At 39.3% G+C, this 16,637-nt stretch overlaps 1 protein-coding gene across 1 annotated transcript in view; it reads right to left on the bottom strand.

The window, feature by feature from the left end:
* Positions 1-14,387, bottom strand: part of LOC119769187 (NADH-ubiquinone oxidoreductase chain 5) — a 40,234-nt gene extending 25,847 nt beyond the window's left edge. Inside the window, exons 1-2 of the mRNA XM_038261096.1 lie at positions 14,281-14,387; positions 13,658-14,163 (exon numbers count right to left, since the gene is read on the bottom strand). Of these exons, the coding sequence (XP_038117024.1) occupies positions 13,658-14,163; positions 14,281-14,387 (613 nt within the window). The remainder of the gene's footprint in view (positions 1-13,657; positions 14,164-14,280) is intronic.
* Positions 14,388-16,637: the final 2,250 nt, after the last annotated feature.

Raw genomic sequence — 16,637 nt, 5'->3', positions numbered from 1 at the left:
ATTTCCTGTTTTTAGCCTTTGCATAGCAATATCTCAGCAACTATGGGTCGCATCAACAAAGTTCAATAAAGCAAAATATAGAGAATTTTCTCAGCTTTTCAAAAATATTTTTTTCAAAGGTGGGCAAACATGGGCACTAATTATAAAAAATGAAAAACTGCGACAATTTTCAAAAAAGTTACCTAAAAATGGCTATAACTTGAAAACGGTGCACTTTATCAAAAATTCAATAAAGTACTTTTTGATTGCAAATTCGATTTTACATCGAAAAATGAAGTTGAAATTTTTTTGCGACCGATATTTCGATTTTTTGAAAAAAAATCAGTATTGATTCAAAAAATCATAACTCGGTCAAAGATTTTTTGCCCATCCTGGAAATTTCTGAAAAGTTGGCATTTTATGTCCTCTAAAACATATCAAAAAATAAAAAAAATAAAAATAGTGTTTTTTTGCAAATCAAGTTTTGGTGACAAAAAGTTAAATAAAAAATCACCAAAATTTTTTTTACCGTATATCATTTTTTTTCAGTGTAGTCCATATCCATACCTACAACTTTGTCGAAGATACCAACTCGATCAAAAAATTCCTTCAAAAGATACAGATTTTTGAATTTTCACATATCATTTTTGTATGAACAGCTGCCAAATTTGTATGGAAAATTATATGGACAAACTAATGATGCAAAATGGCTTCTTTGGGCATACCGAAGGCACCAAAAAAGTTTCAGCCGGATTAAAAAATACAAAAATTAAAATTAAAGAAAAAAGACCGATTCCGTAGAGAACTGCTCTTTTGTTTTCACCGTGAGTAAGGAAAAACATTCCAGCAAAAAAAAGCTACAATCTTATAAAGGGTTCAGAATAAGTAACAATTTTTCTTCATCAGTCAAGTTCATTGCATAGCAAAGTTTCGAACATTTTAAACTCATGAATGAAAATGGGAAAATAGGGAAAACCCTTTACTTCTCAACTAATTTAGGCGCTGAGTTCGATTGGCACATTGTGAAATTGGCACATTGTGAAATGTTCAAGCCTGTTGTGAAAAAGAATGCAAACTTTCACATTATTTCTGCTTCCCATCCTGTCAAGAATAAAAGCATGAGTATGGTGATCAATCTGCTAGCCACGCTCTTTATCTTATAACTGAGCTAGGCGTCAACCATAGAGTACGCTCTAGTGGGAGAGTTGTTTCATGTTATAAGTATAGCAAAAGTGCGACAAAAGGGGGAGGGGGAATTTTGGCTGATTTTATCGTGACGTACTTTATGGATGAAGCCCTTTGATATCATGAAGTTTTTTTATATCCAGATCGGGTGTTGTTCTGAATCTTCTTTTTACCGTTTGTTTGAATGAGTATGATTGAAAAGTCTGGTGTTGGTTCTTTTTTTCCCTAAATCTAACGAAATTGTCTTGGCATGTGGTTCAACCAAAATCATTATATTATCATCACAAATTTCGTCATTTTTCGCAAAAACAAAAAAAAAATCAAATCAAATTATTCGCTCTACAGCATTGCCTTGGCGTTCTCGAAACTAGGTGTCCGAAGGCTTGATTGTTGAGGCTATTGCAAACCTACCTCTTTTTACACCTAAGCTTCCATCCACCCCGGGATTTGAACTGACGACCTTTGGATTGTTAGTCCAACTGCCTATCAGCGACTCCACCGAGGCAGGACCCAGGGAGACGACTCCTACACCTGGATTGAGCTAACGACCTAACCTTTTAGGTTAAACCGGGGCCAACATTTACTTCCCCATCCGACGGAAGGCGTGGTCAGACAAATCTCGTCTCGAAAAATGCCACCGGGACCGCGTCTGGGATCGAACCCAAGCCGACTGGGTGAGATGCAACCACGCTTACCCCTTCACCACGGTCCCGGACGCAAAAATCACTTTTTTCAGAAAATCATATCTAGATTAAATTTTCAAAAAGTTCCTATTTGCATAGGAAACCAATGACGGGAAGGTTGTTTTGAAAATTTAATCTAGATATCTCCGCGTCATTTCATCCGATTTTAGCTGTCTTAGACGCAAAAGAAAGGTGGTTAGTTTGGCTATTTGAGAAAAATAGTAAGAAGTTTCAAAAATCTAGCTTAACATTTCGAAAAGTCGTATGAAAACTTAAAATGGCGTTTTGACCGTGTCTGGACCAAAGAGCCTATGTCAGAAAATATTTCTATCGGATTCCTCGGAAAATTTCACAAAACATTAAAAAAAATTGGCGATGTCGAACCGTACGTTTCCGAGATATGATTTTTTGAAAATAAAAACTTAGTTTTTCGACGTGCCACGCGCAAAAACAGAAAAATTACGAAATCGGCAGAAAAACAACGTTTTTTACTAAAACTGCGATAACTTAAAAAAAACAGCGATGACCTATACATATTAGGGTACCAAAAGTTGCGTATTTTAATTACAAAAATTTTGGTACCCTAACATGTATAAGTCATCGCTTAAATTTTTAAGTTATCGCAGTTTTTGTGAAAAACGTTGTTTTTTGCCGATTTCGTCATTTTCCATGTTTTTGCGCGTGGCACGTCGAAAATCTTAGTTTTTATTTTCAAAAAAACATATCTCGGAAACGTACGTTTTTTTAAATGTTTTGTGAAATTTGCCGAGGAATCCGATAAAAATATTTTCAGACATAGGCTCTTTGGTCCAGACATGGTCAAAACGCAATTTTAGGTTTTCATACGACTTTTTCAAATGTTAAGCTAGATTTTTGAAACTTTTTTTTTTCGGTTTAGGCTCTTTTCAAATAGAATTGCTGTGTAGATACACTCACACACACTCTCATTCATGCATGTTGAAAATTTAATATCACATCGTGGTTATCTACAACCATCACTGTCCACCACGGGGACCTCACCACATTAACCCCATTGCATTTCCACCAGGGGTGTGGGTTGCTGGGCCATTTCCATCGATGGTGTTGATAGTTGCTTGACTTTCCCACAAACACCAGGTCGGACCAACGTTGCCCGCCAAAAGCCACCTCACAATGTGTAAACATGCATGTTCGACCTCCCATCTATTTAATACACTCGTCGTTCTAAGCTGAAAGCAGTTCGTACGTACACGTTTGCTGATGGTTACTGCTAATTGTACCATGCAGTAGCACTAGCAGCTCAGTCCACGCCAACAACAATTACCGATAATTATGTTAAAATTGAGCAACCTGCATGCACTCGATCAAAAACACAAAAGGTGGCCGTTCGACCCCTAAAACGGGTACATGAAGATTTGAGAGTTGTTGTATATAGATTATAGATTTTGTGGGTCTCGTGGCGCAGGGGTAGCGGCTTCGGCTGCCGATCCCGATGATGCTATGAGACGCGGGTTCGATTCCCGCCTTATCCACTGAGCTTCTATCGGATGGTGAAGTAAAACGTCGGTCCCGGTTTCTCCTGTCACGTCAGAGGCGCTGGAGCAGAAATCCCACGTTAGAGGAAGGCCATGCCCCGGGGGGCGTAGTGCCAATAGTTTCGTTTTTTTTTTTCGTATATAGATTTGGAAGTGCGCTAAACGTCGAGAGCACTTTTCCTGTGCTTTTCCTGTTTTTCACCCACAATATGAGCTGCTTAGACTTTCATTGTTTACGTCACGGTGCTCTGTTCGGAAAATGTACTTAAAATGTGGTTACGTAATTAGGCTGTAAAGTTGAAAACTTAATCTCCTTTAGACCTTATCCAGCAATTAAGTCTGAAGGTGAAGTCAAAAGTAATTATTGTTAATAGAATTTTAATTAAAATAAAATTGAAAGCATAAAGAAGCATTATACATTCTTTCTCAAATAAATCAATTAAATAAGAATAATATTATTCTTATTTTACTGACATTACACGGGATAATAGAGTTTCAATAATTTTATTGGATAAAAAAATGAAATTTTAGCATGTTGTTATTTTCGATCGATTATAAAAAAATTGTTTAAAATCAAATTGAAGCTAGAACGACAAACATCACAAACATCTTCTCGAATCGTCTGTCTTTTTAAGCATGCTCATCTTTCGGAAAACGGATGTGCCTTGTCCGGTTGTCGTTGCCTGAGCGGAAATCGAGCTACTCGTCATTTTGGATCTGCGCTGTACTGTGAAGCAATGCTAGCCGTTACTGTTTTCAATGGTCGCGGGTGTGTTTTTCTTGTTGCCAAATGTTGTAATTTATTCGCTTTCAGAGAGCACAAATGGAATTTCAAATTATGGAGCAAAACTTGCCCGCTTTTCAACACATTGGCCAACATTTCCCCATTTCGAGAGGGAAGGAATTTACAGCATTTGTTTTCCGGCTCGCGGACAATACAGCGGCACCAACCAATTCATGTCCTGCAGCCGAATTCTGTTCCACGTGTCCGAGCAAGTCAAAGTGGTTTGGTGTGTTGTTTGTTTTTATAGCAGGAGACGACTCCACACCTGAAATGACTTTACTTCCCCATCCGATGGAAGGTTGGAGCAGATGGGAATCGAACCCATGATCATCCGCTTACAAAGCGGACAGCGTAACCATTCGGCCACGCACTGCCACATTAGAGTAATAGTAAAAAAAATCGTCATCAAAGATACTCCCTGACTCGATTCATTAGGCAAAAATAAGTGACTGTGCCAATTTTGAGCCAAATCGGTTAAGGTTTAAGGTCTTTAAAGCTGGTTAAAAAAAAAAAAAACATTTCATACAAAAACATCTTATTTAAATCGCTAAACGATCGTCAGGGTTGGATCGTTTTGCGATCTTGGACAAAGTTGTTTGTCATAAAATTTTACTTATGAATTTTATACTTGACAATTATCCGACCTTTTGGTGGAATTTTGAAATTTTAGCTTTTCCCCGACATTTTAGCAAATTTTCCCATACAAACATTCACGATCAATAGCAACCCATAAATCTTAACCGATTTGGCTAAAAATTGAAACAGTTACATATCGTTATCTGAAAAATCGACCCAAGGGGCATTTCTCCAGATTTTCATTTTTCTTGTCACCCTACCATGTACCTGCCTTGTTAGGAAAACAAGTTTTTACTCCAATTCCAGCTGCTGATCAAAACTTTTAACTCTTTAATACACTAATCTAAACGGTGAAGGCTTTCGGAAAGTTTAAAACAATTAACAAATAAGTTGTATCCTTTTATTATGTACGATGTTTTATTGGGCTTAGGAAATTAGATTGATCGTGCTTGAAAATATTAGAATGCAAAAAATAATAATCAATCATGAACCTGAATTAGGAATGTTGATAAGGGCAACATCAAGTTTCACTTTAGAATTGAAACAAATAGAAATAATTGATGACATAACTTTGAAAAACAACTTTCCCAATTACTTCAAGTTGACGGCAGCTGTTAATTTGATCATAATCAATTCATTACATGATTAATTAAACCATAACACTTTGTTTGCATAAAAATTCAGTAAGGATGTTGAAGGATCATTTCAAATAACGTGATTTGTTTTTATTATTATTATTTTTATTCAAATCAAACTTTTGTCATACATTTCTTCCCCAAAACGCTATTTTTGGGTTTTGTTTTCGTGAAAATTTCAATACAACAAATATATTATCTAGAGAAATTAAATTATGATCGGATTACATTTGCAATAATTGTGGGTTAATATTGTTAAAAAATTTCTGTATTCTTTATTCAATCATCCCACATATTCAGGACACCCTCGAACTCGGAAAACTTTTGTGGTAATTTGACAAAAGGGGCTTTGTATATGCCATTCTCTGGTAAATTAATTTCGTCACTATCGTGGTAACTTGTCTTGTGTCGATTTTGGGCCAAATTGAGTTAAGAACGCCATTTTAGCTTACAATGACTCACCGATCACCAAAATTCGATTTCATTCCTGATATATTCAATAAAATTGAACAAACTCCGGTTCTTCATATGAAAGAAGTTTCAATCTTGTCGTGCTATTTTGACACACCCTGAAAATTGCTGTAAGTGCGACAATTGGCCAAAAGGATTTCAGGTCAGAACGCGTTTGACATACCGTAAACTGGGGTGACTTTGATAGCTTGGGGTGACATTGATAGATATTTGATTTGGCCACTAATTTTGATACATCCAATATAACCAATATATTTTTGCATATTTTCGATAATAAGTTATCCCTTAATGCTAAACATACCCATGCACCCCCAAAATTCTCAAAAATGTTTAGATAAATTAATATCTAAACATTTTTGAGAATTTTGAGTATGTTTAGCATTAAGGGATAACTTATTATCGACGGGCATTTGAAAAACCTATCAAAGTCACCCCAGTTTACGGTAGGTACTAGCTCGACTACCGTAAATATTTTTAATTATAACTCGGGACTCCAGCCACCAAATTCAACGAATCATCTGAACAATGAATGGGCAACCAAACAAAACGTGTTTGTTATTGTTTACATTGTGTGCTCTCATTTTTTGTTTATTCAAGGTCAAACATTAAAACGCGTTTTTCTCGGAACGTCAAAAAATGACGTACGACAAGCTAGCATGACAGCGTCGTTTTGTTAATAGTAGTTTATGCAACATGTTACAAAAAGAAGATTTTTTCAGCACGAGTTAAGCATAAGCATAAGCATAGGTGCCCACCCGCAGTTGCTACTCCGTTATTGACCAGGACCTCCAGAAGTTACATCCACGAGCCGTGGAAGATAAGTGGGAGCTATCTTTCCTCGCTTCGCAACTTCTCAAAGGCCCCTATCATGCTGATCAATACCGGCGCCGGCCACGACCAGTGGTAGGGTCACGGGGAAGTGGATGGGAATGTTAGTCCGATACTTGAGTGATAGAGACCGCCCAATCGACTGCATCTCCGACAAAGTATCACATGAGTTTTGAGGGGGTTAGTAGATGGGTATGAGGTCAGGATTCACGAGTGGCAGTGATGTGACCATGAGCATTTTGTTTATCGGTTGAAAATTTTAGATCTTAGGCAGCCGTCTGCGGAAAGATAGATAATTGATCATTTAAAAAGTTTTTTTTTATCGAACGCGTGCCAGCCGAGCAGTAGTGCTATGGGCTGGACTTATCAGTATATTTTTACAATTTAGATAACGCGAGCAAATTTCAAAAATAGTAAATAAATGACGCTTTACTCTTCATAAAATCGATCGATGCCAGTTGGAATAAATTTTTACGATCATTTACGATGAAAATTATCGCGAAAAGAACAGGACTGCGCGTCCCCTGAAGCACTGCACTTATGATGTCCAATAAGTTATAATAACCAATCACCCCATGCACACAAACAGCGACATAAAAGAAATGAAAATGAGCATGCACAAACAAGACAGCGCGTCCGCGTGGTCAGCGCACTAATGATGCCATTATTTGATTATAATAACCACTCACCCAAGCACACAAACAGCGACATAAAAGAAATGAAAATGAGCATGCACAAACAAGACAGCGCGTCCGCGTGGTCAGCGCACTAATGATGCCATTATTTGATTATAATAACCACTCACCCAAGCACACAAACAGCGACATAAAAGAAATGAAAATGAGCATGCAAAAACAAGACAGCGCGTCCGCGTGTTCAGCGCACTAATGATGCCATTATTTAATTATAATAACCACTCACCCAAGCACACAAACAGCGACATAAAAGAAATGAAAATGAGCATGCAAAAACAAGACAGCGCGTCCGCGTGTTCAGCGCACTAATGATGCCATTATTTAATTATAATAACCACTCACCCAAGCACACAAACAGCGACATAAAAGAAATGAAAATGAGCATGCAAAAACAAGACAGCGCATCCGCGTGGTCAGCGCACTAATGATGCCATTATTTGATTATATAACCACTCACCCAAGCACACAAACAGCGACATAAAAGAAATGAAAATGAGCATGCACAAACAAGACAGCGCGTCCGCGTGGTCAGCGCACTAATGATGCCATTATTTGATTATATAACCACTCACCCAAGCACACAAACAGCGACATAAAAGAAATGAAAATGAGCATGCACAAACAAGACAGCGCATCCGCGTGGTCAGCGCACTAATGATGCCATTATTTGATTATATAACCACTCACCCAAGCACACAAACAGCGACATAAAAGAAATGAAAATGAGCATGCACAAACAAGACAGCGCATCCGCGTGGTCTGCGCACTAATGATGCCATTATTTGATTATAATAACCACTCACCCAAGCACACAAACAGCGACATAAAAGAAATGAAAATGAGCATGCACAAACAAGACAGCGCGTCCGCGTGGTCAGCGCACTAATGATGCCATTATTTGATTATAATAACCACTCACCCAAGCACACAAACAGCGACATAAAAGAAATGAAAATGAGCATGCAAAAACAAGACAGCGCGTCCGCGTGTTCAGCGCACTAATGATGCCATTATTTAATTATAATAACCACTCACCCAAGCACACAAACAGCGACATAAAAGAAATGAAAATGAGCATGCAAAAACAAGACAGCGCATCCGCGTGGTCAGCGCACTAATGATGCCATTATTTGATTATATAACCACTCACCCAAGCACACAAACAGCGACATAAAAGAAATGAAAATGAGCATGCACAAACAAGACAGCGCGTCCGCGTGGTCAGCGCACTAATGATGCCATTATTTGATTATATAACCACTCACCCAAGCACACAAACAGCGACATAAAAGAAATGAAAATGAGCATGCAAAAACAAGACAGCGCATCCGCGTGGTCAGCGCACTAATGATGCCATTATTTGATTATATAACCACTCACCCAAGCACACAAACAGCGACATAAAAGAAATGAAAATGAGCATGCACAAACAAGACAGCGCATCCGCGTGGTCTGCGCACTAATGATGCCATTATTTGATTATAATAACCACTCACCCAAGCACACAAACAGCGACATAAAAGAAATGAAAATGAGCATGCACAAACAAGACAGCGCGTCCGCGTGGTCAGCGCACTAATGATGCCATTATTTGATTATAATAACCACTCACCCAAGCACACAAACAGCGACATAAAAGAAATGAAAATGAGCATGCACAAACAAGACAGCGCGTCCGCGTGGTCAGCGCACTAATGATGCCATTATTTGATTATATAACCACTCACCCAAGCACACAAACAGCGACATAAAAGAAATGAAAATGAGCATGCACAAACAAGACAGCGCATCCGCGTGGTCTGCGCACTAATGATGCCATTATTTGATTATAATAACCACTCACCCAAGCACACAAACAGCGACATAAAAGAAATGAAAATGAGCATGCAAAAACAAGACAGCGCGTCCGCGTGGTCAGCGCACTAATGATGCCATTATTTGATTATATAACCACTCACCCAAGCACACAAACAGCGACATAAAAGAAATGAAAATGAGCATGCAAAAACAAGACAGCGCATCCGCGTGGTCAGCGCACTAATGATGCCATTATTTGATTATATAACCACTCACCCAAGCACACAAACAGCGACATAAAAGAAATGAAAATGAGCATGCACAAACAAGACAGCGCGTCCGCGTGGTCAGCGCACTAATGATGCCATTATTTGATTATATAACCACTCACCCAAGCACACAAACAGCGACATAAAAGAAATGAAAATGAGCATGCACAAACAAGACAGCGCATCCGCGTGGTCTGCGCACTAATGATGCCATTATTTGATTATAATAACCACTCACCCAAGCACACAAACAGCGACATAAAAGAAATGAAAATGAGCATGCAAAAACAAGACAGCGCGTCCGCGTGGTCAGCGCACTAATGATGCCATTATTTGATTATATAACCACTCACCCAAGCACACAAACAGCGACATAAAAGAAATGAAAATGAGCATGCACAAACAAGACAGCGCGTCCGCGTGGTCAGCGCACTAATGATGCCATTATTTGATTATATAACCACTCACCCAAGCACACAAACAGCGACATAAAAGAAATGAAAATGAGCATGCACAAACAAGACAGCGCATCCGCGTGGTCTGCGCACTAATGATGCCATTATTTGATTATAATAACCACTCACCCAAGCACACAAACAGCGACATAAAAGAAATGAAAATCAGAAGATTTTTTCAGCACGAGTTGTACATTTATCCAACGAGGTTTACCGAGGTTTACCGAGTTGGATAAATACGACGAGTGCTGAAAAAATCAAGTTTTGCAACGAGTTGCTTACAACATTTTTTGCAATTCCGAAAAACGCTCTTTGAATGGAAGTTTATGTCAAACATTCATGTGTTTAGTAAATTAACCGTCCAAAACAAAACAATATTGAAAAATGATACTTTTCGATTCTAGTGTTAAAAAGTTCAACTTTTCAGCACCCATTTCAGTGCTGAAAAGTAGAACTTTTCAGCATTGGTATAGAAAGGTATTAATTTTCCATACAGTTATTTTTTGTAGGGAAAAGTAGGCCGTTTCGTTTCTCCAGAAGGACAGGAAAAGTTGACAGTTTCATAGCTGAATTGCAAAAAAGTAGTTTTTATTTTAACAATCTCCTGCATTTTTTCATAAAATTATTTTTATTAGGTCTTTTTCGGTACTGGGACCTGGTTGGCTCTTGTAATTACATTTTTCTCAAAGCTAACAGTAATAACAGAGGATCATGTGCGTAAATGTTAGTGAGAGGGGAGCCGATTACCCGTGGCCTGCTCGAGGTTAGTAGGGGAAGGGATTGATGTTAAAAGACAAGACGTGGGAAGGGAAGGGGGATTGTGTAGGGATTTTGTTTGGCTTTTATGACCTTTGTTGTTGTCCTCAGCCGCAACTCGATGTCCAGCTGTTGGGGCACGATCTTGCTCTGCTTCCGGTGCAAACCACGAACGACGAAAAACTAATCTAATCTAATCTAATCTAATCAGACCCTAGCGCAGCCAATCTTTCGAAGGGATCCTGGAGAGTGCCTTAGATTAGATGACGCCTAGCACTCTTCTTGTCATTTATTAACATTTGTAGTGAACCATTGCATCGAAATGCATTGAAACATCACAAGCGTTAAAGCGGCCAGGCCTACTGCGTAAAGCCGTATCGCAGAAATGATTCGTAATTGGGTTGAGTTTGAGCACTGAGTGTTCGAACAACAACACAATTCTGAATCGACAGGGGAGGAAGAAGCGTGGGGACACACCACCATACGCTCCAAGATTTTTTGGTTGTATTCGTTGGGAGCACCATGCTAAGAAGGTTTGGTACTCCGGGACCCTCTGGGATGGGACATTGTATTTCCACGAATGCCCTGGACACTATTTGCCGTGGTTATAGCGCCACAACTCGCTCCAAACCACGAACGACGAAAAACTGCAGAAAAACTAAATGGATATTTTGGAATCTGAGAGGAACTGACAGATCGGAAAGAGAACATCAAGGTCTAGTTGAAATAACGCGTCTTGCATCGGGATTTCTGGTAATCTCCTGCATTTGAAGACTATTTATTAATGCTTCCCCTCGAGTTGAGCCTGCGCAGTCATTTTTGTTTTTAGGAATTAAAAAAAACGATATCACAAAATTTAGAGAAGCATGACTTAGCTTCCTGCACTTCTGGAGATGACCAACTGTGAAAAGCAAGAGATAACAGCTGTAAACTTTACATTAATTTTTGTTGCATTGTGAAATCTTTGCGTCCCAGATCCCAGGTTTCACTGGCATACTTGGCCTGGTTTCAAAAACAACAACCCCTTCCCCTTCAACTAGATATAGATTTCAAATTACTTTTCCCCAGAAATGTCATCAAACACTCCTCTCAAACTAAAGAGCTGTATCGATGGTATTCAGGTTAGTCCATCTAATAAGAGCTTGTTATTTTTTTCGATATTCACGTAATATCAAACCAAAACTTTTACTCAGTGTCAATTGTTTCCATTCTTCTATCACCACAATACACATTTAACATGCATTATGCTGCCCTTATCATACTCAAAGCCAAAGTCCTCGTCAAACTACCATTGTTCATCATCTGCTGGAACCACCACTCAGGATTCTTGCCAGGACCGTTTTATTGTTTATGCAGACAGCATCCTTCTATTCTAGTCTAGCTTCTTTTTGTTTCGTTCTACTTTATGCTCACAAATATTACTGTACTTTCCCTATTTTCATTGCACATGAGTTGTATGCAAACGATGCGACGCCAGTAGGTGTTTACATTCACATTAAGAGAAAGACCCCGATGGCGACTGCCAAGCAACGTGCTGTCCCGTCCAGAATAAAGGTTCACACCGTTGCGGTGGTTAGCTGAAAGCTTCTCTTACTTTCGCGAACCGCAGCAAGCTAATCCACCGGTTTTGCACAGATCCTAGTGCCGTTTTCGTTGAACCACATCTGATTTGCACGGAGTGCTCGACGAAACTGAAACCCTCCCGATAAATCCCTCAACATTCTCTTTTTATCGTCCTGCTACCTACCACCCACCGCGTACTTGAACTCCGACAACATCATCCAAGTTGTTGTAAGTGGGAGATACCAGCGAAATGAGACCTCACCCACACTTACACGTTTAACAGAGAGAGTGTGAGAGAGAAAGTGAGAACCAAAGTTTGTTTTCACAATTTGCCATGTCGTCTGGAGACACAAGGTGGAAATCACGGAACTCGACCTGCACGAGGATTCCCATCAACAAAACGCGTGACAGTTCAGGACCATGTGGCGTACGCTCGAAAAGTTGTCTTCTCTCTGCTCTCAGCAAAGTTTTCGGCGTTCTTGAATCGACGAAATCCAAGCAATCCGAGAGCTTTGCATGCAAGTCACGTTACATCTACATAGTTGAAAATCGCCACTGCGGAGCATGACCGGAAACAAAGTGAGGAGGAGGAAGGAGGAAAATGGTTCAACAGCACGTGGCGGCAGGACTCAGCGACAACATGTGTTGCGTTGGGAAAGCATGCTTGTGAGTGGATGAATTGTATAGTTTTTTTTTGGTAAACCACAACAAAATATGACATCAGTAATGGCACTCATGGAGCATTAGGGTGTAATATCAAAATCGATTTTCCAGCACAGCAATTTTTTAGTTCCTTTTGGGGTCCTAAACAACTCCCCAAAGTTTGGGAACGATTGGTTTAGTCCTCACTTTGCGCAAAGCGATTCAATTTTCCATATAAATTTGTATGGGAAAAACAATTTTTTTGGATTTTGATATTTATAAAATCCACGTTTCACGCTGTACTAAAACCGGATTCATATTCGGATGCTCTGGAATGTGCTCTACAACTTTCTCGAAGAGAGTATGGTGCTAGCTTGTCCCTGAAAGAAGATACAGCGTCCTCAAAACTCGTCTAAAACGTGATTTTCGAGCAAAAAACACGTTTTAGACGAGTTTTGAACAAGCTGTATCTTTTTATAGGAGCAAGTTAGCACCATACTCTCTTCGGGAAAGTTGTAGAGCACCTTCCAGAGCATCTGAATATGAACCCGGTTTTAGTACAGCGTGAAACGTGGATTTTATAAATATCAAAATCCAAAAAAAATGGTTTTTCCCATACAAATTTATATGGAAAATTGAATCGCTGCGCAAAGTAAGGACTAAACCAATCGTTCCCAAACTTTGGGGAGTTGTTTAGGACCCCAAAAGGAACTGAAAAATGGTTGTGCTCGCTAAATTTGGACAACTTTATTTTTTTCCATACAACCATATTACACCCTAATGGAGCATCTTCATGGAATCGATTTGTCAAATAACAAAGAACACAGAACACAAAGAACACAAAGAGCACAAAGAACACGAAGAACACAAAGAACACTAAGAACAAAAAGAACACAAAGAACACAAAGAACACAAAGAACACAAAGAACACAAAGAACACAAAGAACACAAAGAGCACAAGGAACACAAAGAACACAAAGAACACAAAGAACACAAAGAACACAAAGAACACAAAGAACACAAAGAACACAAAGAACACAAAGAACACAAAGAACACAAAGAACACAAAAAACACAAAGAACACAAAGAACACAAAGAACACAAAGAACACAAAGAACACAAAGAACACAAAGAACACAAAGAACACAAAGAACACAAAGAACACAAAGAACACAAAGAACACAAAGAACACAAAGAACACAAAGAACACAAAGAACACAAAGAACACAAAGAACACAAAGAACACAAAGAACACAAAGAACACAAAGAACACAAAGAACACAAAGAACACAAAGAACACAAAGAACACAAAGGACACAAAGAACAATGAACTTATAAAAAATATAAAGAACCAAGAATGTGTTTAGGACAACTTTAGTAAAAAAACAAGGTTGCATGCTAAATGAATTTGGAGAGTATCTGGAAGGCATCGACCAACAATTACGCGCATTGTTTCAACGCGCTCCTGCTGCGAGGGAACCATCCATGCGTGGAGGGTTATGATCGAAAGTTTGCCGGCCTGGAAGTACGGACCGTTCAGAATGTAAAAAAACATTTTCCTGTCTGGATCAATGGTCAACCTTTTTCTGCAGTGTGACTTTGTGCCTTTTTTCGTGAGGATGCTCCCGAATGATTCGTTTCTGTGCTTTGCCCAACCAGGGACAACTGTGGTTCGAGTACGCCCCACTGGAACCGATGAATTATTTGGGCCTGGTTGAGAACGTCCTGTGCGAGTATGAGCCTAGTTTGATGAATGTTTATCGCGAGCGCAATATATCTTCGCGAGTCCTGACGATGATGGAAACGGCTTTCGTGGCAAATTTCAATGTCAGTCAATGGACGCAGCTGTGGGATCATGTGCTCTCGAACGAATCCTATTTCGTGATATTTTTCATCGTTGCTTACAATGCCGTTCACCGGACAACCATCACGAGTTGAGCCACGGCAGCGGAAGTGGAAGCTTTTTTCCGCGAACTGGCGTTGATCAGTATCAACAAGCTGCTGAAAAGGACGTACGGCGTAATGGACAGCTCCAAAGTACTACATGAAGTCGTTCGTCGCCCTCGGTGGGGTGGCCAAACGCACTAATTTAGCTGGGCGCCAACGGAGTTATGAACCCAATCAGGCGCGAAAGCGCGATGAGAACCGGGCAAGAAGCACGTATAGCAAATTTAGCCGTTTTTTTGTCGATACTCGGGTGGGAGAATTGGATGTCAAGGTTATGGGTATAATTCAGGGTTTCACAAGGTTTTTTTTTTGTTAAATTTACACCAATCTACAATGAACTTAAGGTCCCACAATAGAAAGCTCATTTGTTCATTGAAATAGGTCATTGAATTGAGTGGCTGGAAAATGACCACCACATGTGCATCAAAGGTCTTGGGTTCGATTCGGTTCTTTTTTAATAGGTGAACCGTTTTTTTTTGAAAATGAACACATTAGAATAACACTCGGCATTTAGCCTCTATTCTCTTATACTACCAGATTTTGTTCTTTATTCTCTGGAATTGCGTTGGCATATTGTGGATGTATTTATTACTAATGGAGTGAAAAAATAATAATGGTTCTCAACATAAAGCTTTTCTTTGTATTAACTTGTCCCAAGTGCTAATTGGCTTCTTTCTGCAATATGCTAATAGATAAAGAGATTAAGTGATCATTAACATAAGATCAGTTATCCAGCGTTGCCATTTAGTTAAACACAAGGACCACGAGTTGTAAGGTTATCATCATTAGCATTTTCCACCTCATTTCCATAATCGACTATTTATGGCAGCGAAAAAAAACATGAAAAGCATTACCCTCTTTTTAACCGTTCACGGGAAATCGCTTTCCTATTTCAATATGGGGCAGTAAATTGATTCTCGTGTTTTCCGGCTTCAATTTGTAGGATGTTTCCTTGCGGGAAATTCCTGGAGAATAATTTATTTTCCCAACGGTGAATTCACAAACTAAAAATGTCCACCCATTTCTAGACCCCTGCTTTCAATGATGACGCATAAGATTATGAAAATTTGTATAATCTCTTCACTTTCTTTAAAAGAACGAGGAAGCCCTGACAGTAGGAGGTGCAACAAATTGCGATGCAGCGAAAATTGCAGTTAGGTACTTGGGGAAAATACCGCTGCTCGAGAATTTGAGCTGGCAACGTTGCTGAGTTCAGCCACGGGTATGAAACTTCAAGCAATTTCAATATGGCGACTTGTATCAGAAGACTAACATACATACTAACACAAAGCGCCACCAAGAGGCAAAAGGTAGTTACGAATATTTTTGGCACTTTTGTTAAAAAATATGCGGTTTTGCAAAAACAAATAACAAAACCAACTTTTAAGTGTAGTTCGACTATCAAACTTGTAATTCGTTGCTGATTTGTTGGGATTTTTTTTTAAATAAAAAGTTTTTTTTTGCAGCACCCCTTTTGGGCGGAAATGTCTGTTGTCACCTTTTGGTTCCTTGGATAAGCCATGGATAATTTCACAGTGTAATAAACAGGGCAACTACCACCACGCGGCGCCACCGTTTTGATTGAAAAAATGATACAGGTTTTTCAGACGAGTTTCAATCCCGTGGTTCAGCACAGCACGAGGTAAAGGGAGGAACCACCTACACCCAAACGGCGGTCGCATGATTGTGATGCATGGCGGTATGAAATTATATCTGAATCTGCATGAAAACTGTCCTCATGCATTTTTTTGTGATATAGGGGTATGACATTTTTGCCCGTTACCGACAATTATCGACATTACCGACGGCTTTTTGGTTGAATTTCACAAAAAAACCTTTATAGAACGAGGATTGAACC

Source organism: Culex quinquefasciatus, chromosome 3, assembly GCF_015732765.1.
Source record: "Culex quinquefasciatus strain JHB chromosome 3, VPISU_Cqui_1.0_pri_paternal, whole genome shotgun sequence".
NCBI classification, from domain to species: domain Eukaryota; kingdom Metazoa; phylum Arthropoda; class Insecta; order Diptera; family Culicidae; genus Culex; species Culex quinquefasciatus.
The sequence above is the reverse complement of the archived record's forward strand: the minus strand, read 5'-3'. Positions and strand labels throughout refer to the sequence as shown.